Source organism: Hyperolius riggenbachi, chromosome 9 (genome assembly GCF_040937935.1).
Source record: "Hyperolius riggenbachi isolate aHypRig1 chromosome 9, aHypRig1.pri, whole genome shotgun sequence".
In the NCBI taxonomy this organism is placed as follows: domain Eukaryota; kingdom Metazoa; phylum Chordata; class Amphibia; order Anura; family Hyperoliidae; genus Hyperolius; species Hyperolius riggenbachi.
Genome location: NC_090654.1, coordinates 271,027,806 through 271,049,094, shown reverse-complemented (window position 1 = coordinate 271,049,094; position 21,289 = coordinate 271,027,806). Strand labels below are relative to the sequence as shown.

General features: G+C 45.6%; 1 protein-coding gene across 2 annotated transcripts in view; it reads right to left on the bottom strand.

Annotated features, from left to right (window-relative positions):
- Positions 1–21,289, bottom strand: part of TTC8 (tetratricopeptide repeat domain 8) — a 59,982-nt gene that overhangs the window by 23,830 nt on the left and 14,863 nt on the right. For both annotated transcript variants that reach the window (XM_068254562.1, XM_068254563.1), the window contains 5 exons: positions 20,277–20,436; positions 14,761–14,850; positions 10,685–10,729; positions 8,247–8,332; positions 7,650–7,737 (listed from right to left, as the gene is read on the bottom strand). In XM_068254562.1, the coding sequence (XP_068110663.1) occupies positions 7,650–7,737; positions 8,247–8,332; positions 10,685–10,729; positions 14,761–14,850; positions 20,277–20,436 (469 nt within the window). The remainder of the gene's footprint in view (positions 1–7,649; positions 7,738–8,246; positions 8,333–10,684; positions 10,730–14,760; positions 14,851–20,276; positions 20,437–21,289) is intronic.

Genomic DNA, 21,289 nt, shown 5'->3' with positions numbered 1-21,289 from the left:
AAAAAAACCAATTAAAATCAATTTCCGCTTACTTGTGACAAAAAATAAAACATCTAAACATAGACAAACATAAATGGGGGGTGGGAAAAGAGGGAAACTGTATGTCTCTTTGTGGGGTTCAAGCTGTGCCAGCAGCCGTATTAATGTCAGAACTGTTGCTAAGAAGGAGGAAAACACGTGAGTGGGGGGGGGGGGGGGTAGGAGGAGCGATTGAGGGATCAGGGACAGTTTTCAGGGTTGGGAGGAGAACCAGACGCTCCATGGGTCCCATATTTTATCAAAAAGTGGAGTGGTTTCTCTAATAGTAGAGGTGAGTTTTTCCAGGATGTATGTTGACTGGACTCTATTTATTAGGTCCGACCTAGAAGGGGGTAATGATTTCCAGGACTTAGCTAAAAGGGCCTTGGCTGCGTTGCAGATTTGGCCAAGGAGCTTATTTTGGGCCTTGCTAAGCTGGGGAAGAGGTTTGTGAAAGAGGGCAGTCCAGGGATCAGGTTGGATATCTGAGTCCAGTACTTCTGAGGCAATTTGAAAACAAGAGCCCCAGAGTCCTGCGACGTAGGGGCTGTTCCACCAACAGTGCAGTTGATCAGCATTTGCTTGGCAACCTCTGTAGCAGAGGGGCGAGGGTGTTAAGCCCCATTTGGCCAATTGCATCGGGGTGCAGAACCAATCGTATAATATTTTATAGTTCCTTTCTTTAGTGATAGTGTGCTTAGAGGAGCCGGCCATCGCATTAAATATTACCTCCCAGTGATCTATCTCATAAGAAGCATTTAGTCTCTCTTGCCACTTCATCATTGCCGATGAAGGGGAAGTATGTTTGGAATACCAAATTTCGTGATATATGGCAGAGATAAGACCCTGTGGTAAGGGTGTAGAGGAGAACATAGACTCAATTGGTGAGCGTGGTGACTTCAGGCCAGGTAGGTGGCGGGAACGAATAAAGTGGCTGATCTGTAGGAATCTAAATGCTTCTGAATCTGGTAGAGCAAACTTTTCTTTAATTTGGGGCCAAGAGAGCAAGACGCCATCAAACACCAAGTCACTGACCGTGTGAACCCCTCTGGACCTCCATGCCCCCCAGGCCAGGCCACAGACTCCAGGGGAGAAGTCAACATTATAGAATAACGATTCCAAGGTAGATGGGGCGCCTCCTGGGGCCAAAACCTTATTCAACTTTTTTTTTGATTAGTAGGGATTCAATAATTGGGATAAAATTGAAATTTGAGCCCAGACAGGGTCTAGGGGTCCAGAGGAGGGACTTTACTGGGAAAGGGGAGAGCAGGAAAGTTCCTGCTCCAGGTCAACCCATCTAACTGAGCCTCTGGGAGAGGACCACTGGAAGAGCTGAGATAGTCTTGCCGCCAGATAATAATGTAAAATATTGGGAGCACCAAGGCCCCCCTGGAGTCTGTGGCGGGCCAGGTGCATGTATTTGATGCGGGGTCTACGTCCTTCCCATATAAAATTGGTTATTCTAGATTGCAGCACATCCACATCCCTCTTATTAATTCTGATGGGAAGAGCTCTGAATAAATAGAGGATTTTGGGAAGTAAAGTCATTTTGACTGCATAAATGCGCCCTTGCAGAGAGATGCGGTAGTGCTGCCAATCGTCGAGCAACCTCTGTAGTTTCTTGAACATAGGTGCATAGTTAAGCTTATAGAGGTCGCCCAGATCATGAGAGATCAGAACCCCGAGGTATTTAAGGCCATTAGGTCTGAACTTGAAGCCAAAGGAGTGCGAGAGAGAGGACTGTTCACTGGGCAAAAGCCCAAATGGGATTGCTTCCGATTTGGTGCTATTTATTTTGAAGCCTGAGTATGTACAAAACCGGTCAATCTCAGCGAACAGGCCTGGAACTGAAGTCAGGGGGTTGGATAAGGTAAAAATAGTATCATCCGCGAATAGGGCGGTTTTGAATTCCAGCCTGCCCACCGAAACCCCAGTAACGTCCAGAGAGCTCCTGACCCTGATAGCCAATGGCTCAATGCATAATGCAAACAGCAAAGGGGAGAGAGGGCACCCCTGCCTCGTACCATTCTTAATTGAGAATGAAGATGAAGTGATGCCCATGTTGCAGACGTGGGCTGTAGGGTTAGTGTAAAGGCATCTGACACCGTTTAAGAATTCACCCCTTATACCAAATTTTTGAAGGACCATCCTCAAGTATCTCCAATCCACCCTGTCGAACGCCTTCTCCGCATCCAACGAAAGGAGCAGAGAAGGCGTCCGACAGAGCTTCATCCTGTCCACCAGCCCAACAATTCTACGAATGTTGTCTGTTGTCTGCCTTCCCAGAACAAAGCCTGTCTGGTCCGGGTGGACAACACTTGGTAGCAAAGGGTTTAATCTATTCGCCAGAATCTTCGAGAGGATTTTAACGTCCAAGTTAATAAGAGAGATTGGTCTGTAATTAGTTACCTCGGCCGGATCTCTGCCTGGTTTTGGGATGACTACTATGGAAGCTCTAGACATGTCAGGGGGAAAGTCCTCCTCCCCCTTTAAGATTTTATTGTAGAAGGACGTCAGTTCTGGAGCTAATATTTTTATAAATGCTTTGTAGTATGAGGCAGTGTAGCCATCCGGGCCAGGGGCCTTGGAGGACTTAAGCTTTTTAATGACCGAGATAACCTCTTTTACTGTGATAGGTGCATTTAAGAGGGTACCCATATTAGGAGCTATTCTGGGGATAGGGACACTATTGAGGTACTCCTGTATATTTGCTATCGGGGTGTTAGTTTTATCTGTAGTAGTACCGTCATAGAGGCTAGCATAATATTTCTGAAATTCCTGTACTATGGAGGATGGGTCGTGGGTCAAAGTCCCAGAGCTAGTTCTAATAGGGTGGAGTCTGTTCAAGGTCAATCTACTACTCAACTACCTAGCCAACATTGTGTCTGGTTTGTCACCCTTCTCATAGAATTTCTAAGAGGTCAGGCGCATGGCCCTATCAGCCTTCTGAAAAAGAAGGGATTTGAGCTTTGCTCGTAGTGCATTAAGCTGTGTGAGGGATATATGCGGTGAGTTTTTAGCGTGCAGAAGTTCCATGCGCCTGATCTCCCCTTTCAGTTCCGAGATTCTGGCCGTAGCCATTTTACGTTTAGTTGAGTAAATTTTAATCAGCTCACCTCTAATGGTGGCTTTGTGGGCAGCCCAGCGTATACCCTGAGAGGTATCCCCCTCACGGTTAAGTATAAAAAAAGACGTGATTTCAGAGGCAACTTTTAGTTTAATTTCCTGATCTACTAGGAGGGATTCATTTATGCGCCAAGTGCTTTTGGGTCTAGGGGTTGAAGAGGAAAATTGTACTGCTACGGAGGCGTGGTCTGACCAGGAGATCTCAGAGTGATCAGCTTTGGACAACTCAGCTAAGAGGGTAGCATCCATAAATATAAAATCGATACGTGAGTATGTGTTGTGTGGATTAGAGTAAAAGGTGTGCCCTCTCTCCCCAGGGTGAAGCGCTCTCCAGACGTCCCAGGTGCCAGTTTCAAGTAGTAGTTTGAGGAGACATTTGGGGGGTACCCTAGAGCGACCGTTCCCACCATCTAAGGAGGCATTGAAATCGCCAGCCATTATAAGTTTGCCAGACCTATTGGTTAAAATTTTAGAAGTTAAGGTGGAGAGAAAGGGACGTAGATCCTCGGAGGGGGCATAAACCGATATCAAGGTAAGCATCAGACCATTTGATTCCCCCACCAATATAAGATAGCGACCATTAGGATCCCGTATGCACTTGTGTACAGTAAAATTAAGTCTCTTGTGGAGAATCACGGCCACACCACATCGCTTCTGAGGGGCAGAGGCATAATAAGCATGGGGGTAGTGTTTATGCCAGTATTTAGGTTCTTTATTATGAACATAGTGTGTCTCTTGTAAGAAGACAATATCTGCTTTAGCGCTTTTGTAGTACTGACATGCTAGACGCCTCTTCTGGGGGGCGTTGAGGCCTTTAACATTATGGGTGATAGCTGTTAGAGGGGCAGTCATTTCCTGAACAGAAGAGTGAGGAGAACACAAATAAACATTTCCCCCAAATCCCCCAAATATATAAATAGTCGGTCCTACATATTTAAAAACTACGGCGATCCGACAAAAAAAAAGAAAATATAAGAGAAGGTGAAAATAAAAGCATATACAGCGTAGCTAGCTGAGATAACGACAGGCTGGCGCAAGAGAGAGCCTCCATTAGTACAGACAGTGAGTTGAAAGTTTTTAGACATAACAGTTATAAGAAATAAGAGCAACTGTAAACAAAGCGTAAGGCTAAATAGAGGGACACTTATCCAAGTGGCCCGAGTGAGCATCATGGGACTGCAGTCTAAAGCTGCAGATCAGTTCGGGGCTATAGCACCGGCAAAGGTGCTTAGGCAGAGGTGCAGAGGCTCCGAGCGTAAGCCGCCCTATGAACGCTCAAAATGGCGGCATGAGGCATCCAGGTTAGTGCAAAGGCACAGTCAGAGTTCCAATGAGAAAGAAAAAAGTTATGCAACAGAGCCCTGAGAAGCGGGGCTTGCTGGGCTGCCTAGGGGGACATCAGGTTGATCAGGGACCTTTGGGGGCCTCCCTGAGACTTTAGCCCATGAAGACTTCGGAGAGGAGAGTCTCCTTGCTGCGCCTGCGGCGCGGGGCCTTTTATCATGAGCGAGGCCTAGTCTCTGTAAAACTTCAGGAATATGATCAGGGTCAGAGATGGAGATTTGTCTGCCATTGTGAGGTATGATAAGCTTGAAGGGGAAGCCCCATCTGTACTTTATCCCCTGCTTGATCAGTATGGAAGTAAGAGGCTTCATCTCCCAGCGTTTATTCAGCGTGATAGGGGATAGATCCGGAAAGATCGAGATCTTGCACTCCTGAAAGTCAACATGTGGGAGGTTGCGGGCGGCCACAATGATGGCCTCTTTGGTGCTGAAGTAGTGGAGCCTGGTAACAATGTCCCGAGGGGGGCTCCCATCTTTAGGCAGGGGCTTCAGGGCCCTGTGGGCTCGATCCATCCTCAGCTCTGAGTCAGGGAGGTCTGGGATAAGATGGCGGAAAAGCGCCAGCAGAAAGTCCTGGACTTCTAAGACAGTCTCCGGGACGCCCCGGATTCTTAAGTTGCTTCTTCTGTCCCTATTCTCCTGGTCCTCACGGGCTTCAAATAGAGTGGCTATATCAGAGCGTATCTCCTGGATGTCTGTGTCCGTCTGTTGGCAATAGGCCCTGACCCCCTCCAGACCCTCCTCGATTTTGTGGACCCGCTCACCGAGGGCTGATATCTCATCGCTGATCTCTTTGACAGTGTCAGTCTTGGAAGCGTTGATAAGTCTTTCTAGGTTTAAGTATAGAGACTGCAAGTCGGCTTTGGTAACTCGGTCAGGGTCTGCTTGCTTACCGGCCAGTGAGCTGTTCTCGCCGGAGGTCCGGGCGCCATCTTGAGAAGGAGGCCCTTTCTGCTTGTTGGAGAATAATTCAAGGATTCCTGGGTCTGTGACCGCCTGGTTTTTCTTCGGACCCATGCCGGTAAGTTCCGAGAGGCTGGGGGATGAGAACCGCCGTGGAGGAGGGAGAGGAAGGGGGTCCGGGTGTGCTAATTGCGGCTAAGTCTGTCGGAGCTACTCAGCCATGCGTCTGCCCTGCACGGAGGTTAGGCGCCGCCCCCAAAATTCATGTCTTTTTTGATGAATATAATAAAAAGTAAAAATTGCAGCAGCGATCAAATAGCACCAAAAGAAAGCTGTATTAGTGACAAGAAAAGGAGGTAAAATTCATTTAGGTGGTAGGTTGTATGACCGAGCAATAAACCGTTAAAGCTGCAGTGGTCTGAATGGAAAAAAAGGCTCTGGTCCTTAAAGAGAATCTGTATTGTTAAAATCACACAAAAGTAAACATACCAGTGCGTTAGGGGACATCTCCTATTACCCTCTGTCACAATTTTGCCGCTCCCCGCCGCATTAAAAGTGGTTAAAAACAGTTTTAAAAAAAAGTTTGTTTATAAACAAACAAAATGGCCACCAAAACAGGAAGTAGGTTGATGTACAGTATGTCCACACATAGAAAATACATCCATACACAAGCAGGCTGTATACAGCCTTCCTTTTGAATCTCAAGAGATCATTTGTGTGTTTCTTTCCCCCTGCATCTCTCATGCACTGAAGTTTCAGGCTGCTCTTTTCCTGCAAACAGCTTTGCCCTTGTCTGTAATTCCTCACTATGTGAAAGCCCAGCCAGCTCAGAGGACGATTTATCCAGCTTGTAAAAGATGAGAGAAGAGAGAAGCTGCTCTAATCTAAATAACACACAGGCAGTGTGCATAGAGGGGCCTGGAAGGGGGAGTTCATAGCAGAACCACAACACTGAAGAACTTGGCAGCCTTCCAGACACAGGCTGACAAGTCTGACAAGAGAGAGATAAGTTGATTTATTACAGAGACTGTGATAGCAGAAAGTGCTGCAGTAAGCCAGAACACATTAGAATAGCTTTTGGAACTTGTAGGATGATAAAAAACAGGATGCAATTTTTGTTACAGAGTCTCTTTAAGGGGTTTTATGACTGCAGTCCTTAAGTGGTTAAAGGACATCCGAGGTGAGAATAAACTGATGAGATAAACAATTGTATCTATCCTTCTTCTAAAAATGACCTTTTTTTTAAATATCCAACAGTTTATTGTACAATTCAATCTAGTTTTTAAGTTTTTTTTTCTGTTTCATTGTCTCTGTTCAGTAACATCTTTATTGAAGTATGCTAGAGCTCAAACCTATGAATTATTGACCCTTTTTATCTCTTTCCTGCTCTCAGAAGCCATTTACTGACAGGAAAGAGTTTTATGGCTGTAATTACTTATCAGTGAGGGTCACATAGTCTGACCCAGTCCAACCCTGTCCCGATCCAGACAAACTGTCACTTGCCCTCCTGATTTTTAACTTTTTTAGGCATAGAAAAAAAAGCAACACAGACTAGTTACAGTGGAATGCAAAAGTTTGGGCAACCTTGTTAATAGTCATGATTTTCCTGTATAAATCGTTACGATAAAAAAGTCAGTTAAATATATCATATAGGAGACACACACAGTGATATTTGAGAAGTGAAATGAAGTGTATTGGATTTACAGAAAGTGTGCAATAATTGTTTAAACAAAATTAGGCAGGTGCATAAATTTGGGCACCACAGTGGACACTTACTCCACTGTGTTCTTTGCTTTTCATTACTAAGGCTGCATTTCCACTACTGCGGTGCGATTTCTTTGCGGAAAATGCATAAACAAATTGGCATGTGGATTGCGAATTTGCATGCGCTTGTATGCGTTTTCGTGTATCTTTGTAGATATGCGATTTTAACCATATCAGTGACTGTGTGCTTTTACATTGATTTTACGCGAAAACGTATGCGAATTCACATGAAAATTCGCATAGAAAAACCGCATGCAAATTTCCTATTAAATGCATTACATGCGAATCGCACACTAGCCTTGCATTCTGATGGCTCTGCTGAGCAGATTTTTCCTGCACAGTAAAACGCTCAGTTTTCCTGACAAGTGGAAACCGGCCCATTGACTATTATTGGCTATGCAAATCTGCGTGCAGAAAACGCATGCAGCTTCGCTCGAGTGGAAACGGGCCCTAAGGCTTTACACAATACCAAACTCCTGATCAGCATTCACTTACCTTTCCCAGGTAGAGGTAGGTGTCCACCATTTCCTGCTGGGCCAGAGCGGACTTAAACTGATTCTCTGCCTCACGTAACAGACCCAGTCTGCATGAAGAACACAAAGCAGGATGTAAAATCGCTTCTGAGCAAAATGCATTGCAGCACTGGGGTTATGGGTGCAACTGCTATGCAGGAGAGTCTGTGCATGATTATTCTGCGATTGTCAAGCTTTCTCCAGAAATCCAAATACACACGAACAGATTTCACTGGATTCTGACTACACTAGCCCTACAGAGCTTGGGATACTGTAGCAGGCATTAGAGTGTAAGCTCCAGTGAGCCTGATGGTATCAGTGATGTAAGTACAGCATTGTGGAATATGTTGGATCTTTATAAATGTATAATAATAATAATAATAATAATAATAATAATAATAGTGTGTGGCTGTGGTGAGGACAGAGTGTAAGCTCCTCTGGTGCAGAGACTGATGGGAATGGATCAGTATTCTCTGTACAGCCATGCGGGCTATGTCAGAGCTATATAAATGTATAATACTAATGATAATGTGTGGCTTTGGTAAGGAGATTAGAGTGTAAGCTCCTCTGGTGAACTTGCCTGTAGTAGCATTTCCCCAGCTGCACCTTCCACCACCAATCCTTGAACTGGGCATGCTCAGTGGCCAGGGCGGCGAGTTCCAGAGCCTGGAAAGCGGACACAAAGACAAGAGTGAGAGAAGCTGACAAATAATACGAGGCTGATTTGTAACTCAGTAAACCTACCACAGAGGGGTGTGTGTGTGTGTGTGTGTGTGTGTGTGTGTGTGTGTGTGTGTGTGTGTGTGTGTGTGTGTGTGTGTGTGTGTGTGTGTGTGTGTGTGTGTGTGTGTGTGTGTGTGTGTGTGTGTGTGTGTGTGTGTGTGTGTGTGTGTGTGTGTGTGTGTGTGTGTGTGTGTGTGTGTGTGTGTGTTTCCTCACCCCCGGAGAGCCAGCGAGGACGAAGGTAAACACTATTGACGGCGAGGAACAAGATTAGCCATAGCCCTGGACCAGGGGAGAATCTGTACTATACTTGTGATATGCTTTTAACTACATGTACACACATTTCTTTTACATTTAAGGTTAAAAAAAAGGTGTAGTGGCTGGATAGTGTACTGGTTAAGGTCTCTGCCTTTGACATGGGAGACCAGGGTTCAAATCCTGGCTAGGTCAAGTACCTATTCAGTAAGGAGTTCAAGGCAAGACTCCCTAACACTGCAGGGTGGCCTCCTGAGCGCGTCCCAGTGGCTGCAGCTCTTGAGCGCTTTGAGTCTGACAGGAGAAAAGCGCTATACAAATGTTCGGATTATTATCGGATTATTATTATTATTAAAATGTGGGTTTCACCACAATATCAGCCATACAGATGTTCCCAATAGATTTCTCATGGGAAAGGGGGTATCAGCTACTGATAGGGATGAAGTTCAATTCTTGGTTACAGTTCATCTTTAATGCTGATATCACTTTTCATGTAAATTGTATTACTTTTCCAATGGGTAGATGCTAAAAAAAAGTACTTTGTAAATAAGGTAAAAAATGATCTCCTGCAGTGGGGAGCTAAAAATCACTGGGCCCCCTGCAATATTTTAGATGGGCCTCCCTACCCCTCACTTTCTGCACAGGTAAACCGAGAACCAATGTTATTCAGTTGACTAGTGCACACTTTAAAGAGTAACTGTCAGGCTGCAAAAGCTAATTTAAACCTCTATTCTCCTGTGTTAAACAGTTTAGAAGGTTATAAGTTAAAAATCTCTCTTAGGGTCAACACACACCATACAATCTTGGTTGTTCAATCTTACCACTTTCATGTAGTATAAGAGCTTATCCAATCCATCTTTCAAGGTATTTTCAATCTGTTGGCCCTTATACTACATAGATTTGGTAAATCTGTACAACCAAGATTGTATGGTGTGTGTTGAGCTTAACTGTGATGTGTGCTGACAGCAAGGCTCTGTATTCCCAAGCCCATAAAAAGGACGAGAGGACGCATACCATACAGCAAAGCATTATGGGGCCCTCCCCTCGGCTGCTAGTGAGAAGTTACAGGCTCAAGTTACAACAGCATGTCCAGCTAACAGCACTGATAAATCTCCGGGCAGAGTACACTGCAGGAGTCCGCTATTGTTCCTAGCCACATGGCTAATTAATATTCACTGCACAGTACTGTTATTCAGTACGAGCTTTTCTGTGAGTGGAATCATCAGGAAGCAGGGAGGACATGACGACACATTTGGCTTCATAGGAGACAGACAAACATGGAACCTGCCATGAGCTGTCAGGAGCATCATTCTCTGCAAATACTATATAAAAATTCTGTGATATCCAAACGTGGACAGTGAAATGCATATGTAATGTAAGTACAGCCAATGTTTAGCTACTGATATATGTGTTTATTTTCTCTGAGACCCGATACCTAACAGCTGCTCTTTTATGTGTTTTCCCCATACAAATATAAACAGACAGCAGTGAAGCACTGCACACATTATTCTATTAATTACATTAGCTTCTGTGATAAAACGTGCACGTTTTCACACATACAGACACACATGGTGTGCAGAAAACCGACAGACAAGTGTGCTCCCAGCCTTAGCTTATTACACTCACTCTGTCCATCTCTGATGGAGCAGAACTGGCTCTGCAGATTCCTCCAGCATCTCTACAGTACACAGCACTTGGGAAGGGGGTGAAGAGGCTGGGGGCTGGGTGTTGTACACAAGAGCCTACTGCACTCTGAATAGGGACTGTCTACAAATCTTTGTTTACAAAATTAAATAATTCCTTATAATTGGCTGAGCAAATGCAGTCATTAGAACAATTGTGCAGAGAGCAGAACGTTTTTTTCTCTCCGTGCCCTTAGTTGTCAGTCTCTCAGGACAGGGAAAAGAAAGTTCTCCCCCCACGGGGCCCCCTTCAGCTGCATTCCTTGCAGGGTTTATTGTTACGCCCCTGATCTCCTGTGAGAGAACTCAGGGGACAAGGTAAGTGAATCAGGGCCGATCTCTTAAATGCAGTGCTTACGTTTTTCACATCGCCTTCATGGTGGAAAATGTAATCAAACAGCGTCTGCAAACAAAGCACAGGTGACAAGTCAAAATTAGGTGATGCAGTGTCAAAGAATGCAGAACTACACGACTCAACAGATTACGGTCAATAGACTTACATACTAATTCTAAATCCTCTTAATATGTGAACATTTTTTACATGGGAACGCACTTTAAAGTGGATCCGAGATGAACTTTTACTCATTCCATAATTGTGTTCCTTTCCTATTGTTTATAGGGCATTCCTCAAGCCAAATACTTTTTTATTTTTGTTTTAATACTCTAATTCCCTATAAACTAAACAAGCCACGCCCACAGGTTTTCAGAGAGCCAAGGCACTTTCAGACAGTAGCAAGGACTCATGGGAGCTCAGTCTGGGCAGGAGGAGGGGGAGGTATTACTAGCCAGAGATTTCAGAGGCAGAGGGGAGGAGGGAGGAGGAGGGGGGGTTAGGTTTTTTTGCTCAAGATACAGATAAGCTTGCCTCTGTGTAATGTTTACAAACAACATGGCTGCTGTCATTGTATCACAAGAAGAAATAATCTTATTCTATTAAAGCTGTTTGCAGCTAGATTTGCTGTGTAAACTATCTAAACTTTAGATAAGATATATAGACAAGTTACTTGTTATAGTTAGTTTTTCATCTCGGATCCGCTTTAATATGTTATTCTCTCTGGTTTAAAGTAAACTAGAGCTGACGTAATCATTACTTACCCGGGGCTTCCGCCAGCCCTATAAGCACGTCTGAGTCCCTTGCTGTCCTCCCGCGGTCTGCCGTTCAGCCACGATCAGCCCCAGTAACAGCTCAGTCGCGTCAGTCCGGGTCTACTGCACATGCACGGTTGACCCAGACTGGACCCGACTGATCCTGTTATCGGAGCTGATCGCGGCTGAACGGCATACCGCGGGAGGATGGCGAGGGACTCACACGTGCTTATGGGGCTGGAGGAAGCCCTGGGTAAGTATCAAATCTTTATTGCCTTTGATCTCTGGTACACTTTAAGTGTTAACATTTATTTGATTTGTACATAGTAGAAAAAAAAATTCAACATACACAAATAATAATAATATTATAATTATTTATTATATTTGTGCATTTTCCCGTTAGATCGATGGGTTGCTGGGGATTGTTTTTGTATAGAAGTGATCGGAAATTCGAGCACACAAAAGATCGGAATCAGATAGACCTGTTGAAAACTATTGATCCGACCCATTGATTTGACCGAAATCGCATGGTGTGTGTACCAGGCATTACTCACATGACTTCAAGTCTGATCATTGCTCTGTGCTGTCCTTCCTGTTCCTGTCTATACTGTATGCTGTATACACTGTACACGGCTGTGATATCTCTGCATCCTCGTGTTACAACTTTATTCACATGACTTGTAGATCAGGTCTGGTCACTGCTTTGTGCGGTCCTTCCTGTTCCTGTCTATACTGTATGCTGTACTGTACACCAGCTGTGATATCTCGATCCCTGTCTGACAGCTTTAGGGCCCGTTTCCACTAGTGCGGTGCGGAACCGCCGCATATCACCGCTGACAAAATCGCATGCGGATGCGATTCCGCATGTTTTTTTTGCCGCGATTTCGCATGCGATTTCGCATAGGCAGGGTATATGCGATTTTAACCATGTCACTGCCTGTGTCAATTTACATTACTTTCAATGCGAAATCGCGGGAAAAAACGCATGCAAAAAACACATGCGATTTCCCTATTAAATACATTGCCTGCGATTCGCCTGCATTCCACACGCAGGCGAATTCTGCAGGGTCTACCGTGCAGAAAAATCCTGCACATAAAAACGCAAATGAAAACTGACAAGTGGAAACAGTCCCATCCACTTGTATTGCTTATGCGAATCCGCATGCGTTGTCTGCATGCGAATTCGCTCTAGTGGAAACGGGCCCTTACTCACATGACTTGTAGATCAGGTCTGCTCATTGCTCTGTGCTGTGCTTCCTGTCTATACTGTATGCTGTATACACTGTACACCAGCTCTGATATCTCTGCATCCCTGTGTGGCAGCTTTACTCACATGACTTGTAGATCAGGTCTGATCATTGCTCTGTGCTGTTCTTCCTGTTCCTGTCTATACTGTATGCTGTATATACTGTACACCAGCTCTGATATCTCTGCATCCCTGTGTGGCAGCTTTACTCACATGGCTTGTAGATCAGGTCTGGTCATTGCTCTGTGCTGTCCTTCCTGTTCCTGTCTATACTGTATGCTGTATACACTGTACATCAGCTCTGATATCTCTGCATCCCTGTGTGACACCTTTACTCACATGACTTGTAGATCTCTTCTCTCCTTCCTGCTCCTGTCTATACTGTATACTGAGTACACTGTACTCTGATACGTACTATCCTACGTGTGTACGAGGCTTAGCAATGTGACCTTCATTATCTTAAAGGACAACTGTAACGAGAGGGATATTAAGGCTGCCATATTTGTTTCCTTTGTAAAAATACCAGTTACCTAGCTAACCTGCAGATCCTCTGTCTCCAATACTTTTAGCCATAGACCCTGAACTAAGATGCAGCAGATCAGATGTTTCTGACATTATTGTCAGATCTGACAAGATTAGCTGTATGCTTGATTCTAGTGTTTTTCAGCCACTGCTGCAGCCAAATAGATCAGCAGGGCTGCCAGGCAACTGGTATTGTTTAAAAGGAAATATGGCAGTTTTCATATCCCTCTTGTTACAGTTGTCCTTAAAGGTAGCCATACATCAGGCAACTTGGTGGCCGATTGACCATTCTATTTAATTATTATAATCGGATCAGATAAAAATCAGTGGTGCCAAGAGCATGCCCGATGATGCAGGGATGCACATGTATCAATCAGACATGTTGCAAGATATTGGGCCAACATGCTCAATCGTGTACGCGGCAGTAACAGCATGTGATACTGGGACAAGTGACAAACGCGATGGAAGTCCCAGAGCTGTCCCCCCTAGTGTGAGGGTGCCCTGTGCATGAATACTTTACCTGTCGGTGTCCACGGCTGGCTTTGTGCTCTGTCCATATACACACACCCCAATGCTAAAACTGATCGGGAATAGGCTTGCCCAACAGATCTCACGCCGATCAGTTTCAATCAGAGAGAGATCTGTCTCTTGATCTGTTAATTGCAGCACCTGTGCGGGTGGGCGTGGGAGGGGTTAATCTTACCCATCAGCCGTCTGCTTCGCTTGTCCCTCGGCGCCTCCCACGCTGCGTTCCAATCTGGCGTCATGTGATTACAAACACTTCCTCCTTCCGAGTTGAAGGAGGAAGTGTATAGTCACCCGACCAACCAACTTCAGCCCAATATCTTGCAGCATGTGAGATTGACAATGCGACCAATTTTTGTCCCGAAATTGGTTACTTTGCCAGTTGGGCATGCACATGGTGGCACCGATTTTCATCCAATTATAATAATCGAATCGGATGGTCAATCGTCCGCCAAGTTGTCTGATGTATGGCTACCTTTAGCCCTCTCCTATAATCTTAGCCCTATCCTAAAATTAAAGTTATATTGTCAGACAGAGCTGCTGACCTTAAAGGGGAACTGAAGTAAGAGGTATACGGAGGCTGCCATATTTATTTCCTTTTAAGCAATACAAGTTGCCTGGCAGCCCTGCGATATCCTCTGCCTCTAATACTATTAGCCATAGCCCCTGAACAAGCATGCAGATCAGGTGTTTCAGACTTTAAAGTCAGATCTGACAAGACTAGCTGCATGCTTGTTTCTGGTGTTATTCAGATACTACTGCAGAGAAATAGACCAGCAGGGCTGCCAGACAACTGGTATTGATCAAAAGGAAATAAATATGGCAGCCTCCGTATACCCCTTACTTCACTTCCCCTTTAACTGGGGGAGGGGCACTGCCGAGGTGGTGGAGCTACACTACAGAGGGGGCAAAGGGGACGGCGCAGAGCAGAGGTGCAGCTTCATTACCATTATTTTTTATTTCTATAGTGGCAACATCTTCAGTAGAGCGGTGCATTGTACAGAACAGCTACTGAGGCACAGAGATCTCAGAAAAACAAACAAAAGGCCACTAACCTTTGCCATGTTGGGGCACTGAGCATATTTAGACAAGTTCAACCTGGATAAGTTAATAAAAGGGCCGTCTGGACTGGTCAGCATGGAAGCCTAAAGAGAAGAATCAAAAACACACACAGAATTCACGTTAAAGTGGAGCAGAACTTCCTCTCTGTTCTAAAAAATACGCAACAGCATAATAACCTTAAAAGAAAAACTTTTTTTTGGTACAGTTTATACAAATCCTGCAATAAATCTGCAGTGTGTCTACTTCCTCCTTTCATGGAAGCAGACATAGGGTTATCATACTGTGTTTACAAATTAGCAGCTCTGCCATGGCAGAGCAGATTCCTGAGCTGACGCAGCTGAGAGATCAAATTACAGTGGTGATTTTTCACAGATGAGGGGGAAACTAGACAGGCTAAACTCTCTAAATACATACAGGGAGCATTTTTCTTTTTTTCCTTCTGTCCTGTGCAAGAGTTCAGGTCCACTTTAAAGTGAACTTGAACCGAGTAAAAAGATTTAAAATAAACACATGACGTAGCTGCAAATTAATATTACATACTAATCTCACCGTCAGTTCCTCTCAGAAGCTCACCATTTTCTTCTTACAGTGATCCCTTCCAGTTCTGACAAGATTTTGCCAAAACTGAAATATATCAGTTACTGTCAGTTATATATCAGGAGCTGTCAGTAACAACTGAATGTGCAAGGTAATGTCCATGTTTCCCTATGGCTCAAGTTGGTGATATTACAGTGTAACAGTGTGCTGACCAGGAAGCTGTTATCGGGTAATGGCCATTTTATAAAATGGAGGACGGAGAATTTCATTGATCACAGTGTACAAACGGGACGCAGGACAGGCGAAAAATATTGAGTAGACTACACAGGAGGTAAGTAGGGCCCATGTATGGTTATTTTTGACTTTTTATTTTCAGTTCAGGTTCTCTTTAAGGGAGGAAGGGCCGGTAACATTGCACAGAAGAGAAGATCTGATGATAGCTATTAGCTGGAGGTATTCTATTCTGGTCTCTGCAATCAGTCTGAAATTATCGGGTCTCTCCAATACGACAGAGCAAACAGGCAGGACGCATCTCGAAAAGCTGCAACCATGGCAACAAGCATCCTCCTCCTAGCTCAAATCAGTCAGGATGATGACAAATGATTACAGATGCGGATGTGGTTTAAACAGCTGATTTCCAAATGAGAGGAAAACAAAATGCGTCCCAAACAATATTCTACAAAACTTTATAATGACCCGTATGTCTGTCTGTTATGGTTTAGGTGATGGAGTGCGCAGCAATGTGATCATCGCTTGACAGGCACTTGTTTGTATTACCATAAGGCTAAAACAAGTAGAATCAGGAAATTTGGGCACCCGAGGCGCTGTGGAAGAAAGGGCGCCGCCATAAGCGGCAATGGTATAAGTCACGATTAGCAGCCCTGAAGTGAAATTTGCAAACCTATGCTATGATTAGCGGTAATGATGGGCACCCAAAGTAGCCACTAGCACATTCTGTGGCAATAGGAAAAGCCATGGTTAGCGGCACTGCAGCGCCTGCTAGCCGCAATTTGCATAGCGGGTAGCCCTGGCGCCTGCTATTTTAATTGGCGACTCCAAGCGACCAAATTCCAATGCAATGCTGCTAATCATGGATTTGCAGTGGTGGTGGTGGGGGGGGGGGGGGGGTCACCAACAGGGGTGATTAAGGGTTAGGCACCACCAGGGGGTGGATTAAGAGGTAGGCACCACCAGGAGGGAGGCTAGGGGTTAGGCATCGGAAGAGGGAGGTTTCTGTGTGAGAGTAGAGCTAGGTGAAGTCAAAGTAAAATATCGGTAAATATCGCTGGCTCGCCTCCTCCTGTGCCCACTGCCATGACAGGTGAGCTTGCAACGCTCACTACTAGCCGGGGATGGGGGAGGGGTGGGGGTTGGAGGAAGAGAAATCACACACATTGCATGGCATGTGTGTCAGGCTGTGGGCATTGGCTTGGCATGCACCTCTGACCACCTGTAAAAAACGACTTGTTGTGATCCTACTCCCAAGCACGTCAGACACAGACGCAAGATCCAGTGTTTGTTAGCGTAACGATAATATGGCATAGCCATCCTGCTGACGCTCTTGGCAGCCAGTTCCAGGTAGACAGAAGCCCTCAGTGCTTTGTATTACTGTCACCACTGCCAAGTCAGAACGCGCTGGCAATTTTAGAAAGTCATAGCAGGTTGCAGATCGAAATGAAAAGATCTTTTAAAAAATATCAAATTACTTAGAGACACGTTTTATTACTTTTATGCATTACTAAGTACAACTTATGATTCAGGTCACTCTGGTGGCAAGAGGTGAATTTTTACATTTTTGTTATTACTTAAGAGTCTGTTACTTCCCAAGTTTAAGGACACCCGAGGAGAAAACAAACTTATGAAATAAACTTTTGTATCCATCTTCCTTCTCCTAAAATGTTGTTTTAATTCCACAGTTTTATTTTATATTTAAATCTACTGTTCACATTTTTACTGTTTTATTGTTTTTGCTCAATGAAGTACGCCAGAGCTAAAAGCTATAACCTATAGACCCTTTTTTATCTCTTTCCTGCTCTCAGAAGACATTTTCTGCTAGGAATGTGTTTTATAGTTGGAATTACTTATCAGTGAGGGTCACACTGTAGTCTGACCCAGTCCTGACTCAGGACAGGAACTGCCACTTACATACCTGATGTTTAACTCTTTCAGGCAGAGAAAGAAAAAAAGGAACACAGCATAGGTTTTTGTGTACTAGGCACTGTACATACCCATGTCTATCTCATCATGTCACATGTCACTTCGGGTATCCTTTAAGTGTTCCCACAGCATTCCAAACAGCAGCTGCAAGTTATTTTGGTTATGATAAGTTATTGCAGGTGTAGGTCCAATTTAAAACCCAACCATGGGCGTCACAATCACCCCTGCGACCTCTGCCTTCACAGGGGGGCCCAGGGGCTTTGGGGGCCTCTCTACCTCCCCATCCCTAATCACAAGGGCAGCCAATTAGCAAAGAAACCTCCCCATTCACTCAGTAAAGGAGCGTGTGTAATTTTTTCCTCCTCCCAGGGGCTGCTTCACAGCACTCTCTGCTGCCATTTGACAATGGAGCCAAATGCTATAATTTTTTGCGGGGGGGACCCTATTGAGTCTAGTGACACCCCTGAACTACACTTATTTTGTCGTTTTATCCACTCCTTCTGTAGACCCCCCAAATCCCTTCCATTATACGCACACAGACCCCACATTGCCAACAAGGACATTACCTATCCAGCTCTCTGTTGGCTTTGGAGGTAGGTCACCGTCTTCTTACAGACTAGCTGAGTAATGCTCATCGCTGCCCTGTGCTGTTTTCCATGCTCTATGTATTGCAGAGAAGTGCTGAACTAGTCAGGGCTAGCTCCAATGTGTGTGGGTTTTTCAATAGGGTTTAAATGATATGACCTAGACCAGTGAGCTGCAAACTTGGCTCTCCAGCTGCTACAAGTCCCACAAGGCTTTGTGGGAGGCTGACAGCCGCAGTCATGGTTCAGAAAGGCAAATGCATTGTGGGACTTGTAGTTCCTTACCAACTGAAGAGCAAGGTTTGCAGATGACGGACCTAGACCAGGGGTGTCAAACCCAATCATATAAGGGGTCAAAATCTAAAAAAGAGAGTCTAAGTCGCAGGTCAATTTGTTTATTAAGATTTAACATTTATTGAACAGTCTCAAACTAAGTGGTGTAACTTATTTCTGGTCAGCTGCTCCCACTTAATAGTTTTCCTTTGGTGTATATGCAGAGCCTCTGTTTGGGTTCAAGGTGCGTTTGCAGTTTCTGGGGGGGCTCAGCGCATCTCTGAGCTGAGGCCATTCAGAGGCGGCCTGGTGATGCGCTGATCCCACTTTTTTTGCGCAATTCTCAATTTTACTGGTAGCGCGCCCAGGCTATGCATATGCATAGGTAGAATTTAGTTAGTGTTAGGTCCCCTCCCATGGAGGAAAGACTTCTTCGACAGTGGGAGGGACAAGTACCTAACAAATTGCAAATTGTTAGTGAAACTAACATCCTCCAAGTGGTAGACAGGTCATGTGTATGCTCATTGTGTATTTGAATCCCATGAGTGGGGTGTGCACTTTTTTGCAGGTAAGCACTCATCTGTTTTTAACCAGCCTGGCGGTATGGACGAGCTCAGCTCGTCCCATCACCGCCGGAGGCTGCCGCTCAGGCCCTGCTGGGCCGATTTGCATGAAATAAAGTGCAGCACACGCAGCCGGCACTTTGCCAGCCGCGTGTGCTGCCTGATCGCCGCCGCTCTGCGGCGATCCGCCGCGAGCAGCGGCGAAAGAGGGTCCCCCCAGCCGCCCGAGCCCTGCGCAGCCGGAACAAATAGTTCCGGCCAGCGCTAAGGGCTGGATCGGAGGCGGCAGACGTCAGGACGTCGGCTGACGTCGATGACGTCACTCCGCTCGTCGCTATGGCGACGATCTAAGCAAAACAAGGAAGGCCGCTCATTGCGGCCTTCCTTGTTTATTCTGGGCGCCGGAGGCGATCGGAAGAACGCCTCCGGAGCGCCCTCTAGTGGGCTTTCATGCAGCCAACTTTCAGTTGGCTGCATGAAATAGTTTTTTTTTTATTAAAAAAAAACCCTCCCGCAGCCTCCCTGGCGATCTTATCAGAACGCCAGGGTGGTTAAGTAGCGCTGTTCATTTCTTTGCTAGGTGTAACTATAGAGACCGGGGAGCCAGCTCCTCCCCCATCTGCAGAGTAGCGCAGTGGAGCAGTGTAATATTTACCTGCTCCCGTGCTGCTTTGGGTCTCCTCTCATCTTCCTGACAGCCATATGCTCTATGCTGCATACCTCTGGCTCCTGAGGCATGATGTCACGTGATCAGGAGGAGGTATGGAAGCACAGAGCGTGCGACTGCCAGGAAGAACAGAAGACACACGACGAGCTCTACACTCCCCACAGGTTAATTATGTGGCATGCCCAGAGTTTCATTTTAAAGAAAACCTGTAAAGAAAGAAAACCCCTCTGGGGGATACTTACCTCGGGAGGGGGAAGCCTCTGGATCCTGACGAGGCTTCCCCCGTCCGCCAGTGTCCCGGCAATACAGTGCTGCAGCCCCCCGAACAGCGGCGAGGTAAATATTTACCTACTGTGATCCTGCGCAGGCGCACTAGTGTCTCTCCGTTCAGATTAAGGTGGAAATAGACGAACCCGATCGGATCCGCTCTACTACGCAGACGCGAGTCCTTTGCCCCTGAGCAGTAGAGTGGATACGATCGGGTTCGGCTATTTCTGCCTTAACCTGAATGGAGAGCCGCTACTGCGCCTGTGCAGTATACCGGTGGGTAAATATTACTCGCACAGGCGTACCCATGTCAGAATTTGTTGAGCGACTTTCGGGGGAACCAGCAGTGGACTCCCCCAAGCTACAGAGGAGAGGGAAGCCTCACTGGGGCCCTGAGGCTACCCTCTCCCGAGGTAAGTATCCCCCAGAGGGTTTTTTCTTGAACTCTTGAATTTCTTTACCGTTCCAAGTCGGACTTGTCGCCCAGAAGCGCTGGTGATTGGCCGAGCTGTGTTTGCGGTTCTCGGGGTCCTGATTGCTTGCTCCATCGTCCCAGGACGGCCAGACTGTGTTGAGGGCCTCACAAAGCCGGTTAGTGGCCTGCCAGACTGGGTGACTGGTCTAAGGAAAGACGTAGTTAAAGAGGAGTTAAAGAGGAACTCCAGTGAAAATAACGTAATGAACAAAAGTGCTTCTTTTTTGCAATAATTATGTATAAATGATTTAGTCAGTGTTTGCCCATTGTAAAATCTTTCCTCTCCCTGATTCACATTCTGACATTTATCACATAGTGACATTTTTACGGCTGGCAGGTGATGTCACTGGAAGGAGATGCTGCTTGCTTTTTTGGCAGTTGTAAACAGCTGTTATTTCCCACAATGCAACAAGGCTCCCACAGTGTGATGTCAGCACCATGGTACTAACATCACACTGTGGGAGGCGTTTCACCACAATATCAGACATACAGAGCCCTTGATGATCCGTTTGAGAAAATGAAAAGATTTCTCATGGGAAAGGGGGTATCAGCTACTGATTGGGATGAAGTTCAATCCTTGGTTACGGTTTCTCTTTAAGTGACCATGACGTAAGCCATAGCAAAATAATGATGAAGTACATTATCAGAGAAAACTACAAGTAAAAAATGTTTTGTTTGTTTTGTTCTGGAGCTACCCGTGCATGCTCAGTCACGGTTGCGCTCATCCATGGCCAGAAGCATGGCTGGAAGTAGTTGATACACACCGAGTCTTATAGGTATAGGGACCCTGTGCTGGTACGGTGGGCTGTGGGAGAATCTAGGAAGCCTTTGAACCATCCACAGTGTTCTGTCTACAGAGGTATCCAACTTTGAACACGTTCTATCCAGCCCAGGGGATTTGGGCGCAGCCGGCACCACCATAGACCGTAATAGGATTTACGGCTATAGCGGTGCACAGGGAGTAACTTCGACGCCTTTAGAAGACAGAGCTGAAGTTAC